Source organism: Erpetoichthys calabaricus, chromosome 3, assembly GCF_900747795.2.
Source record: "Erpetoichthys calabaricus chromosome 3, fErpCal1.3, whole genome shotgun sequence".
In the NCBI taxonomy this organism is placed as follows: Eukaryota; Metazoa; Chordata; class Cladistia; order Polypteriformes; family Polypteridae; genus Erpetoichthys; species Erpetoichthys calabaricus.
The window spans coordinates 87,731,382-87,747,439 of NC_041396.2; the positions used below are offsets into that span (position 1 = coordinate 87,731,382).

A 16,058-nucleotide genomic window follows, 5' to 3' on the forward strand; every position below is an offset into this window, starting at 1 on the left:
TTCCTTTATCAAGAGATGCGATATCACAGGAACTGATGAGCAATTACTGTGATATAGTAACAAATAAAATTGGAGTCCAAAATATTTGAAGCCATCTTGCAAAGTCCTTTCGACTGATACCACATTATTATATAGTATGATCCTTATTTAAAGCAATAAATGGTCCTCTTCTAGTGAAGTAGCCTGGCACCTGAGCCGGAAATGAAATATTAGTTGCCCTTGTCATGCCTGGTCAAAAACAGATTCTGAAATGTGAACATGCATGAAACAAGCGTACAAGTCCGTTCTTTAGTTTTCAGTTGCTTTGCTTTTTCAGAGCATAGTGCTTATGTGCTTCTTGTTTTGAATTAATATAATATTGTTTGCGGTCTTTTACTTTTATTCAGGCTGCAAGTCGCACCACTTGATAAGGTCCTTCAGCACATTGAGGCGCCAGTCGTTTCTTTTTGTTTTGATGGTACAAATATGGTGAAAGGAAACGAGTCCATTAAGGAGTACCGATCGTTTTAAAACGAAATAGGATCGGGAGGTCAAGCAGTGGAAGATGAATCTAGAGCTCTTGGGTATGTCAGTCGTCATCACATTTGCTCAGCTATTAATACAGTGGTGAAAGTGGAGAATGAAGTCGTGTTTGGGGTATAAGCTTAAAACAGAGAGAAATATACACCGAAATAACGTAATTTCTCTAACTTGGTGATAAAAATGGCTTACGTAAAATGTAACATCAGAGCAGCATGCTTCAAAATTCACATGTCTTGACAAAATCTTTAATAATCGCACGTGGGTGTGTACGTATGTAACAGGACCTACACTGAAAACAAAGTAAGGTTTACAATAGCTGCTCAAACTTTAAATTGATCCTCTTTTAAAAATGGACGGCAAAATGGTGCAGAAACATGCTAAAATGCGTATTGAGGTTTTTTTTTACTTTAATGTTTCCATTTTGTACTTTTATTGTCTTAAAATTAATTATCTATGGATATTTTAGTTTAGTGTTTCAGATTGCGACGTTGTTTCACCTTTTAAAATATTACGCCCTGTTCAACATTGTTACATCAGTCATCAGATGTGTATGTGTATTCTGAAATATAGTGTAAACCTGTGGAAGTGTTTAAGGTTGAAGCAATGTTTCAGATTGGGACTTCGACTGTTTTGTTTTTTTAGTGATCGGCCAGTGTTGAAATATATCATTGTGTTCGACAAATTACACGTACAGTATATACAAGTGTTGCATATTGTGACAGGTTGTTAGAGTACTGACGGCACCGCCCCCTCCGATAGCTGGGACTACAGCGTACATAATACACGTTGCCGTGAGTACTTATGCAGAGCACAAAAAAAAAAAAAAAAATAGAGCGTAAGGTACTCTAAATCGGGGTGTTCGTAAGAAATACAATGATGTACTTCATAAAGCAGAAGTACATAATACACAAGAATAATTTTATCAAATTTTTGAAATATTAAAATGTGTGCTTCAAATTAAATGTTTAAAATCTAAGTATTTTCGATTGTAATTGAAATGTGTCATTTTTTCAACCTCTAATAGAGGTCCATAGCGGACTAGATCGCTATTGAAACATCATAAATAGCATATTTATAATCCCTCACCTTGAAATAGTTTAAAACGATACCATACATGCTTATGTTTAAAATTTATAATTGTTTCCTTCTGGGAGTGGCTCTTAGAGGGCTAGGGCCACCAGTGAAGAATCAAATGTAAAAAAATATCTCATTCATGATCAGCAACTTCAAAATAGAATAAAATGACACATGATTATATTACCAATCCCAGATTTTTTTTTTCTTTCCAAAGTTTTGTGAAAAGGAATGTCTTTGACCCCATGTATCCCATTAAGGTGTAAACCCCTGGGCTCAGCTGATGTGGCATGCACAAAGTCAAGTCCTTCTGATTATCTTTGCTCAAGATACCTATGTTTTTACTCAGGATACCGATGTTTTTACTCATTATCATGAAGTTGTTAATTCTCGGCACAAAATATGGTTAAAAAAAAAAAAAAAAGACCTAAAAATTAGAGGTTTTGAGGGCTAGAGGGATAAAATAGGGGTGAAGCCCAAAACTCTTGATGTCTTGCGTAACTAGACATCAAGATGAGTTGAATGGTATATCATATTTGGGGGTTTCTTATACTGGTGAGTCAGGAGGTGCCAGACAAAAAAAAAAAAAATGATTTCAGAGCATTCATAAGTAATTTTGATGAACACAAAAAGTTAAAACAAAGGTTTTGGCCCACTGGTATAACAGTAGAACAGTAGATTTGAACAGAAGGAATGACTAATGCCCAGCAATCCTTAAACATCGCTTTAAGATCAGTTTTACCCCTTCTAAATTTGAGAGGTGTGTTACATCATATTATGTTTCTGGTTATATATAAAATCTCAACATTATTTATTGATATAGCACATTTTTATACAAATGACGTAGCTCAAAGTGCTTTACAAGGTGAAGAAAGAAAAGTTTATACAATGTAAAAATAAAATTAGGTAATCCTAAATAACAAAGAATTAAGTTAGTTCCAATGGCTGGGAGGACAGCAAAAACAAAAAAAACCTCCAGTGGGCTGGAGAAAAAAAACAAAATCTGCAAGGGTTCCAAGGCCACGAGACCACCCAGCCCTCACTGGGCATTCTACCTAACATAAATTATCTAAATAAGTCCTCATGGTTTTCAAGCTTCACATGGAAGAATTAGATGATGATGGTCATGTGGACATCTAGCCTTCAATCCATCAATGCAGGAACTGCATGGTGCCTTGATCAGGAGGTGGTGGCACAGATCAGCATCACAGAAAAATGGAAAAAGAACAGCAGAGAAAGTAGGGGTTAGTACAGATTGCGGAGCCATAATAAAAACAATAATTCAATGCATATAGAGAATATTAGGGTTATATTAAAATTAAGCTATGAGAAAGCCATGTTAAAATAATGGGTTTTAGTAGTTTTTTAAAAGTGCTCCACCGTGTTCGCCTGGTGAATTTTTATTGGTAAGCTATTCTAAATTTTAGGTGCATAACAGCAAAAGGCTGCCTCACCACTTCTTTTTAAGTTTAGCTCTCGGAATTATAAGCAGACACTCCATTGAAGATCTAAAGTTGTGACTTGGAGTGTAAGGTGAAAGGCATTCCGAAATATAGGATGGAGCAAGATTATTTAAGGCTTTTTAAACCATAAGCAGTATTTTAAACTCAATTCTAAATGGCATGGGTAACCAATGTAATGACATCAAAACTGGAGAGATGTGCTCAGATTTTCTTTTTCTAGTTAAGATTCTGACAGCTGCATTCTGCCCTAGATGCAATCGATTGATGTCTTTTTTGGGTAGTCCTGAGAGGAGTGTGTTACAGTAATCTAGCTGACTAAAAACAAAAGCGTGAACTAATCTTTTAGCATCTTGCAAAGTTATAAGGGATCTTTTGCTATATTTCGTAAGTAAAAAAAATGCTGTCATAGTAATCTGATTAATATGTCATTTAAAGTTTCGGTCAGAGTCAATAATTACTCCTAAATTCTTTAGCTCTGTCTTGACTTTTAAGCCTAATGGGTCAAGTTTATTTCTAATACTCTCACCATATCCATTTTTGCCAATCACTAAGATTTCTGTATTCTCCTTATTTAGCTTGAGAAAATTACTACTCATTCACTTAGAAACACAAGTAGGGGTCATTGGGTCAGTGAACCAAGAGAGTTGGGGTCATCAGATGCAATTGATAAATATAGTTGTGTGTCATCAGCATAGCTTTGGTAGCTCACATTTTGTCTTGAGAAAATCTGACCTAGTGGAAGCATGTAGATCAAAAATAGCAGTGGACTGTGGATAGATAATTGTGGAACACAATGTTGAATATCATGTGTCTTTGAAGTATAATTACCACAACTAACAAAGAATTTTCTACCTGTTAAGTAAGACTTAAACAAATTTAGGACAATGCCAGAGAGGCCCACCCACTGATTAAGGAGATTTTTAAGAATATTGTGATCAATGGTATCAAGTTCGACACTCAGATCTAAGAGGATAAGAACAGATAAATGGCCTCTGTCCGCATTAACCCGCAAGTCATTTACTACTTTAACAAGTACAGTTTCTGTACTGTGATTTGTTCTAAAACCTCACTGAAACTTGTCAAGAATAGAATGTTTATTCAAGTGATCATTTAGCTACGTAATGACTGATTTTGGGCGGCACGGTGGTGCAGTGGGTTGCGCTGCTGCCTCGCAGTAAGGGGACCTGGGTTCGCTTGCTGGGTCCACCCTGCATGGAGTTTGCATGTTCTCCCTGTGTCTGCGTGGGTTTCCTCCGGGTACTCTGGTTTCCTCCCACAGTCCAAAGACGTGTAGGTTAGGTGCATTGGCGATTCTAAATTGTCCCTAGTGTGTGTGTGTGGGCCCTGCGGTGGGCTGGTGCCCTGCCTGGGGTTTATTTCCTGCCTTGCGCCCTGTGTTGGCTGGGATTGGCTCCAGCAGACCCATGTGACCCTGTAGTTAGGATATAGCGGGTTGGATAATGGAAGGATGCATGACTGATTTTTGTAGGAATTTACTTAAGAAAGACAGGTTTTAAATAGGTCTAAAATTGTCATAAACAGAGGAGTTGAGATTATTTTTCCTGAGCAGGGGTTTAACAACAGCAGTTTTGAGACAGTCTGGGAAGACTCTGTATCTAATGATGAGTTTGTTATGTCAAGCACACTATCAATTATCACATTTCAATTTTAGGAGTGGCTTTGTCAGTGGCAGCTCTCACTGTAGCATTAAAATTTACCACCTTACTATTTACATTATTTTCACTATTGTAGTAAGCATTACAAATAGACTGGTTGCTTAAAATGTTAGTAAACTTTGAAGTTGCTGATGAATCCAAGAAGTGTTTTTTTAACAATTTGCTTCTCCTTAATTTTATCTCGGTGTTTCTACATTAAATAGTAAGAGAAAATGGTCTGATAAACCGATATCCATGATCTACCTCACATCAACTTTTAATCCTTTAGTAATCACTAAATCCAATGTGTGTCCCCCTTTGTGTGTTGGCTGAATAATGTGTTGGCTCAGATCAAAAGTGTGCAGGAGATTCATGAATTCTTTTGCTTTTGGGTCACACTGATTATTGATACGAAAATTAAAGTCGCCAACTATTAGAAACTTGTCATAGTTATTTTACTTGACACTAAGTCTGAGAATTCCCAAAAGAAAGATGCATTATATTTAGGAGGTTTATAAATGGACAATACTAGAGACTAAGAAACTCCTTGAATAACAACGGCAAGATACTCAAAAGACGTGAACGTACCAAAGTTGACATGTTTACACTTTAACCAACTCAAATAAATATTTGCTAAACCACTGCCTTTCTTACCTTGGCAAACTGCATGAGTAAAGCTGTAATTCGGAGATGCAGATTCAATTAAAACAGCCGCACCATCAGAGTTAAGCCATGTTTCACCTAATGTAAGAAAGTCGACTTTCCTAACACTAATAAGATTGTTGATGGAAAACGTCTTGTTGTTTAACGCTCTAACATTTAATAAGGCCATTTTTAAGATCTCGGAAGAGCAGAACTCTACTGGTGATTTATAATACACAAACTTGGAGTAGAAATTTGCTTAAACATATGGAAAATTTTGACCATCTGTAAGTCGTGCTACATCTTTGGGGAAATGGCATATTGGCAAAAACTTATTCTTTCAGCACACTAACAATCCCAAACATAATTAAGAATTAGAGTGACTGTCTAACAGTATTAGACTGGCGACTTCAGAATCCTGATCTAAGTATAATTGAAGCTATTTGGAATAACACAGCTTTAGTCAGTCAGTCAGTCATTGCATGTTAGGGATATGGCATTAGATATTTTTACTGCCATTTTTTTAATGTTAATTCATCAATTTTTCTAACAAATTTAGGGTCACAAAAGGCTGGTGCTAACCCAGATAACACACATTGTCTGCATACAAAACATCAGGCCATTTTTGAGTTTCCAGATAGTCTAACATTAACATTTTCCAGGCTGTGGGAGGAAAACTGGAAGAAGCAGAGAAAAACCCAGCCCCTACTAACCCCAGTCTTCTGGAGATACGCAGCAGTAGTGCCAAACTCTGTACCCCCATTTGTCCAATTAGTTTTGGTATCCTAAATTTTAGGACTCTGTACAAAATTGTCATTTCCAAAATTATTGTTTAATGTAAGACGGTGCAGATGTTCTAATAAAGATGACATTCTTCACAGTGTGCCATTACAGATCAACACTGCAGCAATACAATCTTGAGTTACAAAAAATAAATTCATTTTGAACATAATTTTTAGAGTTCATTTTATCTTTGCATGAGATGTTAATCAAAATTCTGAAATGTGTTAATAATAATAATTTTTAAGACTGATGAAGACTTTCCAGTACGTCTTAAAACATGTTTTTTTTGTCTCTCTCTCTCTCTCTCTAACCACAAAGAGTCCTTTGGACAGAATTATCCAGAGGTAAGATCGATATAATTTCTGTTAATGTTAAACTTGACTTGCTTGTATGGAATGTTATTTGATTTCAATAAAATGTAAAAAAAAAAAAAAAAAAAAAAAAAAAAAGATAATTTCTGTTTATGCAATGTTTCATTTCAGTTGGCATATGTTCCTTGTTGGGTGTCTTTTGAAAATTAGACTTTAATTTGTTCAGTAATTCTAATTGTCAAGGTACAGTATCAAGTATGTTCAACTATATTGTTATGTGTATACAGTATAATGAGATTCTTTCTAAATTGCATGTCTCCCAAAGATTAGTAACAGGAGTATAATACCATCAACATACAATTAATATAATGGTGTTTATTAAATATAATACTAGATAATACATATACAACCACAGGTTAGGAAAGGCATGCAGTTGTCAGGATAAGCGGTTGTTAAGTAACCTTTATCTTTTATTTAAAAATGTATAACGAAGATTTTTTTAAAGTTTTGAACACTCCGTGGTCTAAGTTTATAACTAGTTTTAATTTCACAAAGATGTTTATCGTGTGGTGATTGGTTATGTGGAGAAAGAAAAAGGAAGGATAGGAACGGGAGGTTTGGTACGTCATATAGAGACAGCACGCATGCAATAAAGAAAGCCCGCTCAGAAGAACATCCATTGAATTCTGTGTTCGTGTCTCCAACCACCAGATCACGAACCCAACATTTACACAATATTTCAGTTAAACCTGTGCATTAGCCATTCATACATCCAGTTTTTTGGAGCCTTGTTACACCTGCCATAAAGTTCTCTACACTGAACATACACCTGGAGACCCCTTACTGTGAGGTAGCAGCACTACCGCCACACCACCATGCATGTTTGATACCTGCTTTAATGCATTTCATCATGAAAATGATATCAAGTATTTATCTTAGCATTCTAAATGTTCAGAGAGTAGGAATATCATGAAGTGAATGTATTCTGTGCGGCGATCGCTGCCGGCGCCGCCTCGATGCAAGAGGAAGTCCGTTTAAGAAGCACGTAGAGATTAATGACTGGGTCGGGGAACATTTAACACAAAGCATTTCATGTGCTACATAACTTATGACGGGGTTTGAGAAAATCTAGTAAATTAAATATTTATTTTAAGATGAAGTTTAATTTACGACATTCTACTTTAAGGACAAAATAAACTACGAGACTAAAATGGAAATGTCAACTTTAATCTCGACATAAATGGCGCGAATAAAGTCGACATGTTGACTTTATTCTCGACATTTAGTTGTTTTTTTCTTCACTGTGGCCCTAATACGCTTCCGTACATATCTTTACAATTGTTAATGATAGTTTTTTTTCTGTGACTGAATTGAAACTTTTTGAAACATGCCTCACATAAGAAGCTTTGAAAGTGTCATACTAAAAGAAAATATAGTACTGACAGGGTGTGTTACCTGCTCAGTTTATTCTTAGTAAGTACAGATAAAATAGATCACTATACAGAAATTAAAAAGTTTGAGAAAAGTAGAATACAGCATAAATACAACAGAGTAACCAAACATACTGTTGAAATAGTAGCATGGAAACAAACAATGGATACAAAAATATTAATATTTCTATTCCCATGTATGCATGAATCTGTCTGTCTTTGCTCAGCCACATTTTAAAACAGATCATTATTTAAACACTTGATCACAAATTATTCAAAGAATAAGCCCTTTAGTATCAGATGTGTTTAGTAACTTGTACATATATTGTTTTCTCTTACTCTTTCAATTTTTTCAGGAAGCTGATGGCACCCTGGACTGTATCAGCATGGCCCTCACATGCACTTTCAATCGCTGGGGAACATTGCTTGCTGTTGGCTGCAATGATGGTCGAATAGTAATCTGGGATTTCTTAACCAGAGGAATTGCCAAAATCATCAGTGCTCACATCCACCCAGTCTGCTCCCTATGGTGAGATTTAGCTGGCATTTGCACCTTATTTTTTAACTTTGATAGTTAAACTGGCAAATTCTAGTACCTGTTGCGCTTTGAGATTAGTGTGCAACATATGCATTTTTTGTACTCCTTTTGTGCATTATTTTGTTGCTAGATATACCAAACTGTAAGAACTTGTCCTTGAACATTTTACATTTTGTTATATTGTAAACTCAAAATGCCTTCCATTTTTTTTATTTTATGTGTATTTTATGTTATGTACACAAATTAAGCTATCATTTCAAAGTATGAAGAAAAGTTATTTTTATTAATGAGGAAAAAAAAAACTCAAAACCAAATCTGAAATATGCCTCACTGATAATCTGACACCCTAAATTTAGATCTCATGTGTTTTGTTATGTTGTGAGATCACTAATTTCTGAATGGATTGAATCCAAGGTTATTTTAATTGTGTGATATTTCAAACTAAATTTAGCTCTTTAGGTTAATGAATTTGCAATATATCTTAGGTTTTGAAGCCGGGTATGTATCTCAGTGATATTCATAGACCTAAAATATATGGTACTGAAAGTTTCAAGGAAGACAATCACATCCATCATTGTGATAAAAAAAGAAAGAGCATCTTAGACTTTTCACTGAGCCGGTAGTCTTCCCAGGCTAAGCATGGCTCAGATGGGAAAATATGCGCAGAAGACTGCAAATTTTTCAGTACTTCACAGAAAAAGCCTTAATGAGTGAGTAGGTAGACAGAATCAAGTCCTGAAAATAAGGCCATATAAATAGCAACTCTGGAGTTTCTAATATAGTGCGGGGGAGACTTTGAAACAATGTGGTAAAATAATTCTTTTTTTCCCCCATGAATCTAAAATTAAACTCTTTGACCTAAATGCAGTAATGCATTCAAGTATATTCAAAGCTATAACTGTGGATAACAATTTATATAGAATTTTATGGATGTGCATGCAGTGAACTTAACATTTTGTTTTAAAACTGCATTTATTCTTATGAAAAATATTCAGTACTTATTTTACTCCATTTTGTTGTATAGCATAAAGAAACAACACAGGACTCTAGATTTCTTTCTCATTTCTTTTGCTAGCTGGAGTCGAGATGGGCACAAACTTGTCAGTGCTTCCACAGACAACATTGTCTCACTCTGGGATGTGCTGACTGGAGACTGTGATCAGAGGTTTCGTTTTCCATCACCTATTCTCAAAGTGCAGTTTCACCCTCGAGACCAGTAAGTATTACTGGCAGATTGTACTGCATTTATGATCATTTCAGATTTTGGGTGTGACAGTTGTCTACAACTAGGGTGTTAACAAACTGTTAACAAACAAAAAAAAAAACATATTCATCTCACTTTTAGTTTTGCAAGATAAGCAATCAAAAGCAGTTAACACAAATCATTGTATTAGTTTAAATAACCTAAAAATGTAATGTGTGTTTTGTTAAAATAATTTTGTGATATTAAAATAATTTATTATTGTTGTTCTTTCCAACCTGCTCCTATGGTCTATATTTGTTTTCATTATTTACAGAAACAGAGTACTGGTGTGTCCCATGAAATCGGCCCCCGTTCTGCTGACTCTTTCAGACTCTAAGCATGTAGTTCTACCTGTGGATGATGACTCAGATCTAAATGTGGTTGCATCTTTTGACAGACGAGGGGAGTATATCTACACTGGCAATGCCAAGGGCAAGGTGAGTGAGACAGAAATAAATATCTACTCTGTATAAGATTGTTTACATATTTGCTTCAATTTGATTATGTATGACTTATTAGTTTTTAATGTTAAAGGGAAGTTGCATGGCTTTATTCCTTACATGATTTCTTTTCTTCAGATCTGCATTCTCTTTCATGTTTTAGCCAAGTTTAAAGAATGTTGATGTGTGTAAAAAATCCATTCATTCCTCACCCAGCCATGATGCCCTGAATATGGAAGGACCTGGGGAGAGAGTATTTCCAGGACAGTTTCTTCCCCAGTCCGACAGAGGGCAGCCCCCTTGGTTTCCAGTGGGGCAACGGGTCATGAGCATAAATGTTCAATCCTGTTGAAGCAAGTGGTTGCCTCCAGGGGGTGCAAGGATGTTTTCAGGGCACTATTTGGCAGCTGCCGGAAGAAGCTCATTGGGCATCTGGAGTCCTTTCCGGGTGCCCTATAAAAAGGGGCCAGTCACCAGAAATCATCGGCCAGAATCTGGATGAAGAGGACAAAGCCTGTAGAGAGAACTGAAGGTGACAGTGAAAAGACTGTGCTTACCTTGTGCACTGTGTTGTGCTGTGGGGAGCAGAGAAAAGTGCCCCCTGACTGTAAATAAATTTTGTGCTGTGTGGACTAGATTTAGTGTCCTACCTGTCTCTGTTGGTCGGGTTTGGGGGTGCTGTATGCACCCGGGCATCACAAGTACTGAAAATGCAATTTCTAGTAGCAGTCAAAGTTGTAGCTCTTGTGTAATTAAGTTGTGAATATCATTCGTTGCTGCATACAAATGCATAGCAGAAAACATGCTTTGGCTGGGTAATTTTACTAGTACAGACCAAATAAAGTTTTTTGAGTTGTAAATAAAATTTTATATATATGATAAGATGGTTACATTTGGTATAATGTATAGATACATTTGATGCTGTTTGTACATTGCTCATGTGCTGAACTTCATATAGCTACACTCTACCCTTCCAGTTTAATCTGTTACAACTGCTTTTATTGCACATACTAACAATATGAGATTGACAAACCTTTCTGGCCCAAAGTTGCTACAGACTTCACTTTAATCTATCAGATCCCAGTAGTTCTAGGATAGTGGGTTGGTTTACGTCGTAACAATTAAATATTTAAACTATACAAATTTGGACAGGAATAGGTGTGCCAAATCCATCTAATATACTTTAACCTTTTTTTTATCTTGAATGGTAAATAGATTATATTCCATATTTTAGAGTGTGGTGTTTTAAACAATACATTTGATGATTTCTGTATTGAATAAAATATAAATTCTTCCTCAGTTGTGGACTTAAATGTGCACTTTTTCAAATTTATGTTAGTTCATTATTGTCATCTTCTTTAATTGAATTTCTGTTTAGCACTATCTGCATCATTGTAAAAGTAATTGTAAAGTCACCTAGATATTTATATAAGAGCAAAAGTTAAAAAGTAAGTTTGAAATTGCACGCCATATGTAGAGTACATCTGTTAGGCCACATCTGGCATACTGTATGTAGGTTTAATTACTTTATTAGATCAGTGCATAATAATGAAAGAGAAAATCTAGAGAAGTTCTATGAACCCAAGATATCCGCTATGAGGACAAACTGAAGAATCAATAGTTTTCATTTTAAGCCAACATAGATGTAAGATGTTGCATAATAATATTGTTAAATTTATGAAGATTATTAATGTGGATACTTGCTGTTACTTTAAAGTGAGATTTGTAACATAAAACATTTGAGCAAAGATGGAAGCTATTTTTTCTTAATTAGGTGCACACATTTGGAATTATTTGCTCACACAGACAACTGAGAATGCATAAAGCATGTTACCAGAGAATATGGCTTACAATAGATTTTTGAGGAGCTGATACTTCGAAAGCATTCAGAAAGTCAAAAACAACATGCTGTGTTGGATTAAATAACCTGTGCTAATTCCTAATATGTTTTGTTACTGGTTAATTCTCTGCTCTGCTAGTAGTGTGCTACCGGTGAGGAAAAAAATAAACCAAATTAGTTCATCCCAGTAAGAGCTGACAGACAAACTATACAAACTTTTTAAGTACAGCATAAAAATACATTTTTAACAATACAGAGAAAAATTAATCGGGTAAAGTTCTCTGCATAGATAGATAGATACTTTATTAATCCCAAGGGGAAATTCACATATTCCAGCAGCACCTTACTGATACAAAAAACAATATTAAATTAAAGATTGATAATAATGCAGGTAAAATAACAATTATATAATGTTAACGTTTACCCCCCCCCGGGTGGAATTGAAGAGTCTCATAGTTTGGGGGGGGGGACCAACTTCTCAGTCTGTCAGTGGAGCAGGACAGTGACAGCAGTCTGTCGCTGAAGCTGCTCTTCTGTCTAGAGATGACACTGTTTAGTGGATGCAGTGGATTCTCCATAATTGATAGGAGCCTGCTGAGCGCCCGTCGCTCTGCCACAGATGTCAAACTGTCTAGCTCCATGCTAACAATAGAGCCTGCCTTCCTCACCAGTTTGTCCAGGCGTGAGGCGTCATTCTTCTTAATGCTGCCTCCCCAGCACACCACCGCGTAGAAGAGGGCGCTCGCCATAACCGTCTGATAGAACATCTGCAGCATCTTATTGCAGATGTTGAAGGATGCCAGCCTTCTAAGGAAGTATAACCGGCTCTGTCCTTTCTTACACAGAGCATCAGTATTGGCAGTCTAGTCTTATTTATCATCCAGCTGCACTCCCAGGTATTTATAGGTCTATATATATATATATATATATATATATATATATATATATATATATATATATATATATATATATATAATAGGTATTTATAGGATTTTTTTGTCTTTAATAATGTGATTATAAGCAATGCATTGATGCCAGCTAAGTATATGTCACTGTTAGTTTTTTTATAGAGCACATTTAAAACGACATCAATAAGGCTGTAGCCAAAGTGCTTTACATTAAAACATACAATAAATGTAATTAAAATAAATAGAAATAAAATACAAATAATCACAATACAACCAGCAGTAAATTGAAACAAATGAATGACTAAGAGGAAGGAACCATCAGTATCACTGATGTTAAAGGTTAGTCATTTTGTATTTGATTAAAATTAGAATGAACAGAAGTGTCATAGTTTACCGGAAAACTTACCTTTGAATCAATTGGCAATCTGTAAAGGACCAAATTTAATGAATTGTCATTACAAGGAAAAGTCCAAACTTAATTTGAACTATTTTATCGAGTCTGACTTTTGTGTATTGTATTTTGTGTGATTGATATCAAATAAACCAGAAGTGCAAGTTTTTGTGCTTTTTTTATTTATTCATAATAATGCTTTAGTGATATCTGTCTGTGTTTTTCTTGTCTTAGGGCTACTGTAGATTTGTTACCTGTGTGAACTGTAGCTATAAAACATTAGGCTTTATTGTAGTACTGTACTTGTGTAGTTAACTGAAGTTTTTTGTCAGTTATGGGATCAATATGTGTTGTATTTTCTTTCTGGGTAAAGTGTTGCAGAAATTTAACCTTAGAAAGTACTAATAAGGAGGCCCTGACCATTAATTATGTTTTTCTGTTTTGGCCTGTATGTAGGTTTTGAAAACCCCACCCTTTTTTTTTTTTAAATGTCAATGAATTTTTTTTTTTGACTGTATACTTAAGAGATTGGTTTGCAAGACTGTAGTCACATTATAACTTTATTTTTTTTGTATGTTTTAGATATTAGTTTTAAAAACAGACTCTCAGGATTTAGTGGCTTCCTTCCGTGTCACCACAGGCACCAGTAATACTACAGCAATTAAGTCCATTGAATTTGCACGTAAGGGGAGGTGAGTTCAAAAATGTGCTATTAGAATAACTACTCTTTATCCATAAGAAGTTAAATTAACTATTTCAGTTACTCATTTTTTTTCTTCTTAACAAATACTCCAAAGCTGTTTCCTGATCAATACAGCTGACCGAATCATCCGCGTGTATGATGGCCGTGAGATCTTGACATGTGGTAGAGATGGAGAGCCAGAGCCCATGCAGAAGCTACAGGACTTGGTCAACCGGTAAGAACAAATCCTGTGGTTGTTGGTGATATATTGAATGAGCTTCTTTTGTTACTGTGTGTGGGACTGATTTACCTTTACACAATTAACATATACCTTTCCCTTTTTTCTATAACCTCTATCATTTTATGCAGGGAAATATTCATATTGTTATCACCTACTGGTTTTGATCTCTGGAATCTTGCAGATAACAAGATTTTAATTGCTGCATTGTTGCTATGGCCACTGCAGTTAAACACATTTTTGGATTGTTGCTGTTTTGTGCAATGCTTAATGCATTAAGTGCACTGAATTGTGGATAATCTATAAGCAGTTTGAGGTGTGATTTAAAAAATATGATCCATATAACAAGAGAGTGTATAAAAGAGTGCCAAATAAGCTGGACGAAATTGATAGAATGGTGTAAATGATGTAAAGAAAGTATTTTCAAGTTAAAAGAAATGACAAATTTATTGCCACAGTAATTTCTTTTATATTTGTACATGGGAGTAAGTGCACAACTAAACTTAGCTTATATTAGATGTAATTAATATGCATGTAACAACTCCTTTAGTATTCTTGGTTGCAGTAAAGATCTTTCTGGTTCTTGGTTTTGTTGGAAAGTGGCACAAATATTGTAGTATGTATTTGTTTCAAGATCTTCAGGTCTTAATGCATTTTGCAAATATTGGTGACACAACACACTGTGCTAAGCTGAATATTCTCTTGAGATCCATACTCTTGTTCTGTTCTTTCTTTGCCTTACTGAAAAATGCTTGGGTATTATTTCATTATTTTGAATCCTACTTTTTCTGTCATGAATCTCACACCACATTTTATTGGATAAATACTGATGCTCCCACTTCAAGATGGGTCTTTGTTCTTACAACAGTTGTATATATTTTTTTTTAAGAACTCCGTGGAAAAAATGCTGCTTTTCAGGTGACGGGGAGTACATTGTAGCTGGTTCAGCAAGACAGCATGCCCTCTATATTTGGGAGAAGAGCATTGGCAACCTTGTCAAGATTCTTCATGGCACCCGGGGAGAGCTACTACTAGATGTAGCTGTAAGTAAAATAAAATAAGATGGATGGTTAAAAGTGTTGATGATCTGAGACATTGAACTAGTTAGCATTTTTTCTTTATCCCCTTTGATACATACAGTTTAGCCCAGTAAATATACCTTTAAAGTGCCAAGCTAAATCAAAACCAGGAAGGTCTAAAGTTGTGAGTCATCAGTGCTAATTACTGCACTACTTTTTCCTCTTTCAAGTACTTTATGCGCAATCATTTTTATATAAATATAATAAACAAGACATAATATACAAGGGTAAATCAAAAAGTGAAGGCAAGTTGAAAATTCTGTGGTATTTGCAACAGATAGAAGCTGAAGCAACACAACATGTTTGCGATGGACACACAAAGTGTGTGAACTTGGATGCCCCGGTGAGAAACTGCACCATTGTTTAACAACGCACCATAATAAGATTTCTTTGGGCGGATGGAGTTTAATCTGCTGAAATTCACCAAGGGATGTTTCCTCAATATTGAAGTAAATACAGCATGACTCAACAAAAAATGTATGAATGAGTTAAAAGGTTTAGAGCAGGAAGAACAAGTGTAACCAGTGAAGCTCAATCTCATTGATCATCAACATTGGCCATATCAATATGGCAAATACCTTCATCAGAAAAGACAAACGGACTGTGTTGTCTGCTGTTGCTGCACATTTAGATGCCCACTGGACCTGCACATGCCATAGTACACGATAATGTGGGGTATTGTAAAGTTTGTGCAAGATGGGTACCCAAACAGCTTACTAATCAGCACTAGCAACAGCATGTGAAGGTTGCAACCCAATTCCTGAAATATTATGAAGAAGATCAAAGTGTTTTGGAGTAGATTGTCACCAGAGATTAGAC

General features: G+C 35.5%; 1 protein-coding gene across 2 annotated transcripts in view; it reads left to right on the top strand.

The window, feature by feature from the left end:
• The first annotated feature begins 408 nt into the window (after positions 1–408).
• rbbp5 (retinoblastoma binding protein 5) overlaps positions 409–16,058 on the top strand; it is a 37,674-nt gene continuing 22,024 nt past the window's right edge. For both annotated transcript variants that reach the window (XM_028797066.2, XM_028797067.2), the window contains exons 1-8: positions 409–563; positions 6,458–6,483; positions 8,237–8,409; positions 9,494–9,634; positions 9,936–10,098; positions 13,823–13,932; positions 14,038–14,157; positions 15,050–15,203. In XM_028797066.2, the coding sequence (XP_028652899.1) occupies positions 545–563; positions 6,458–6,483; positions 8,237–8,409; positions 9,494–9,634; positions 9,936–10,098; positions 13,823–13,932; positions 14,038–14,157; positions 15,050–15,203 (906 nt within the window). In that variant the 5' untranslated portion in view covers positions 409–544. The remainder of the gene's footprint in view (positions 564–6,457; positions 6,484–8,236; positions 8,410–9,493; positions 9,635–9,935; positions 10,099–13,822; positions 13,933–14,037; positions 14,158–15,049; positions 15,204–16,058) is intronic.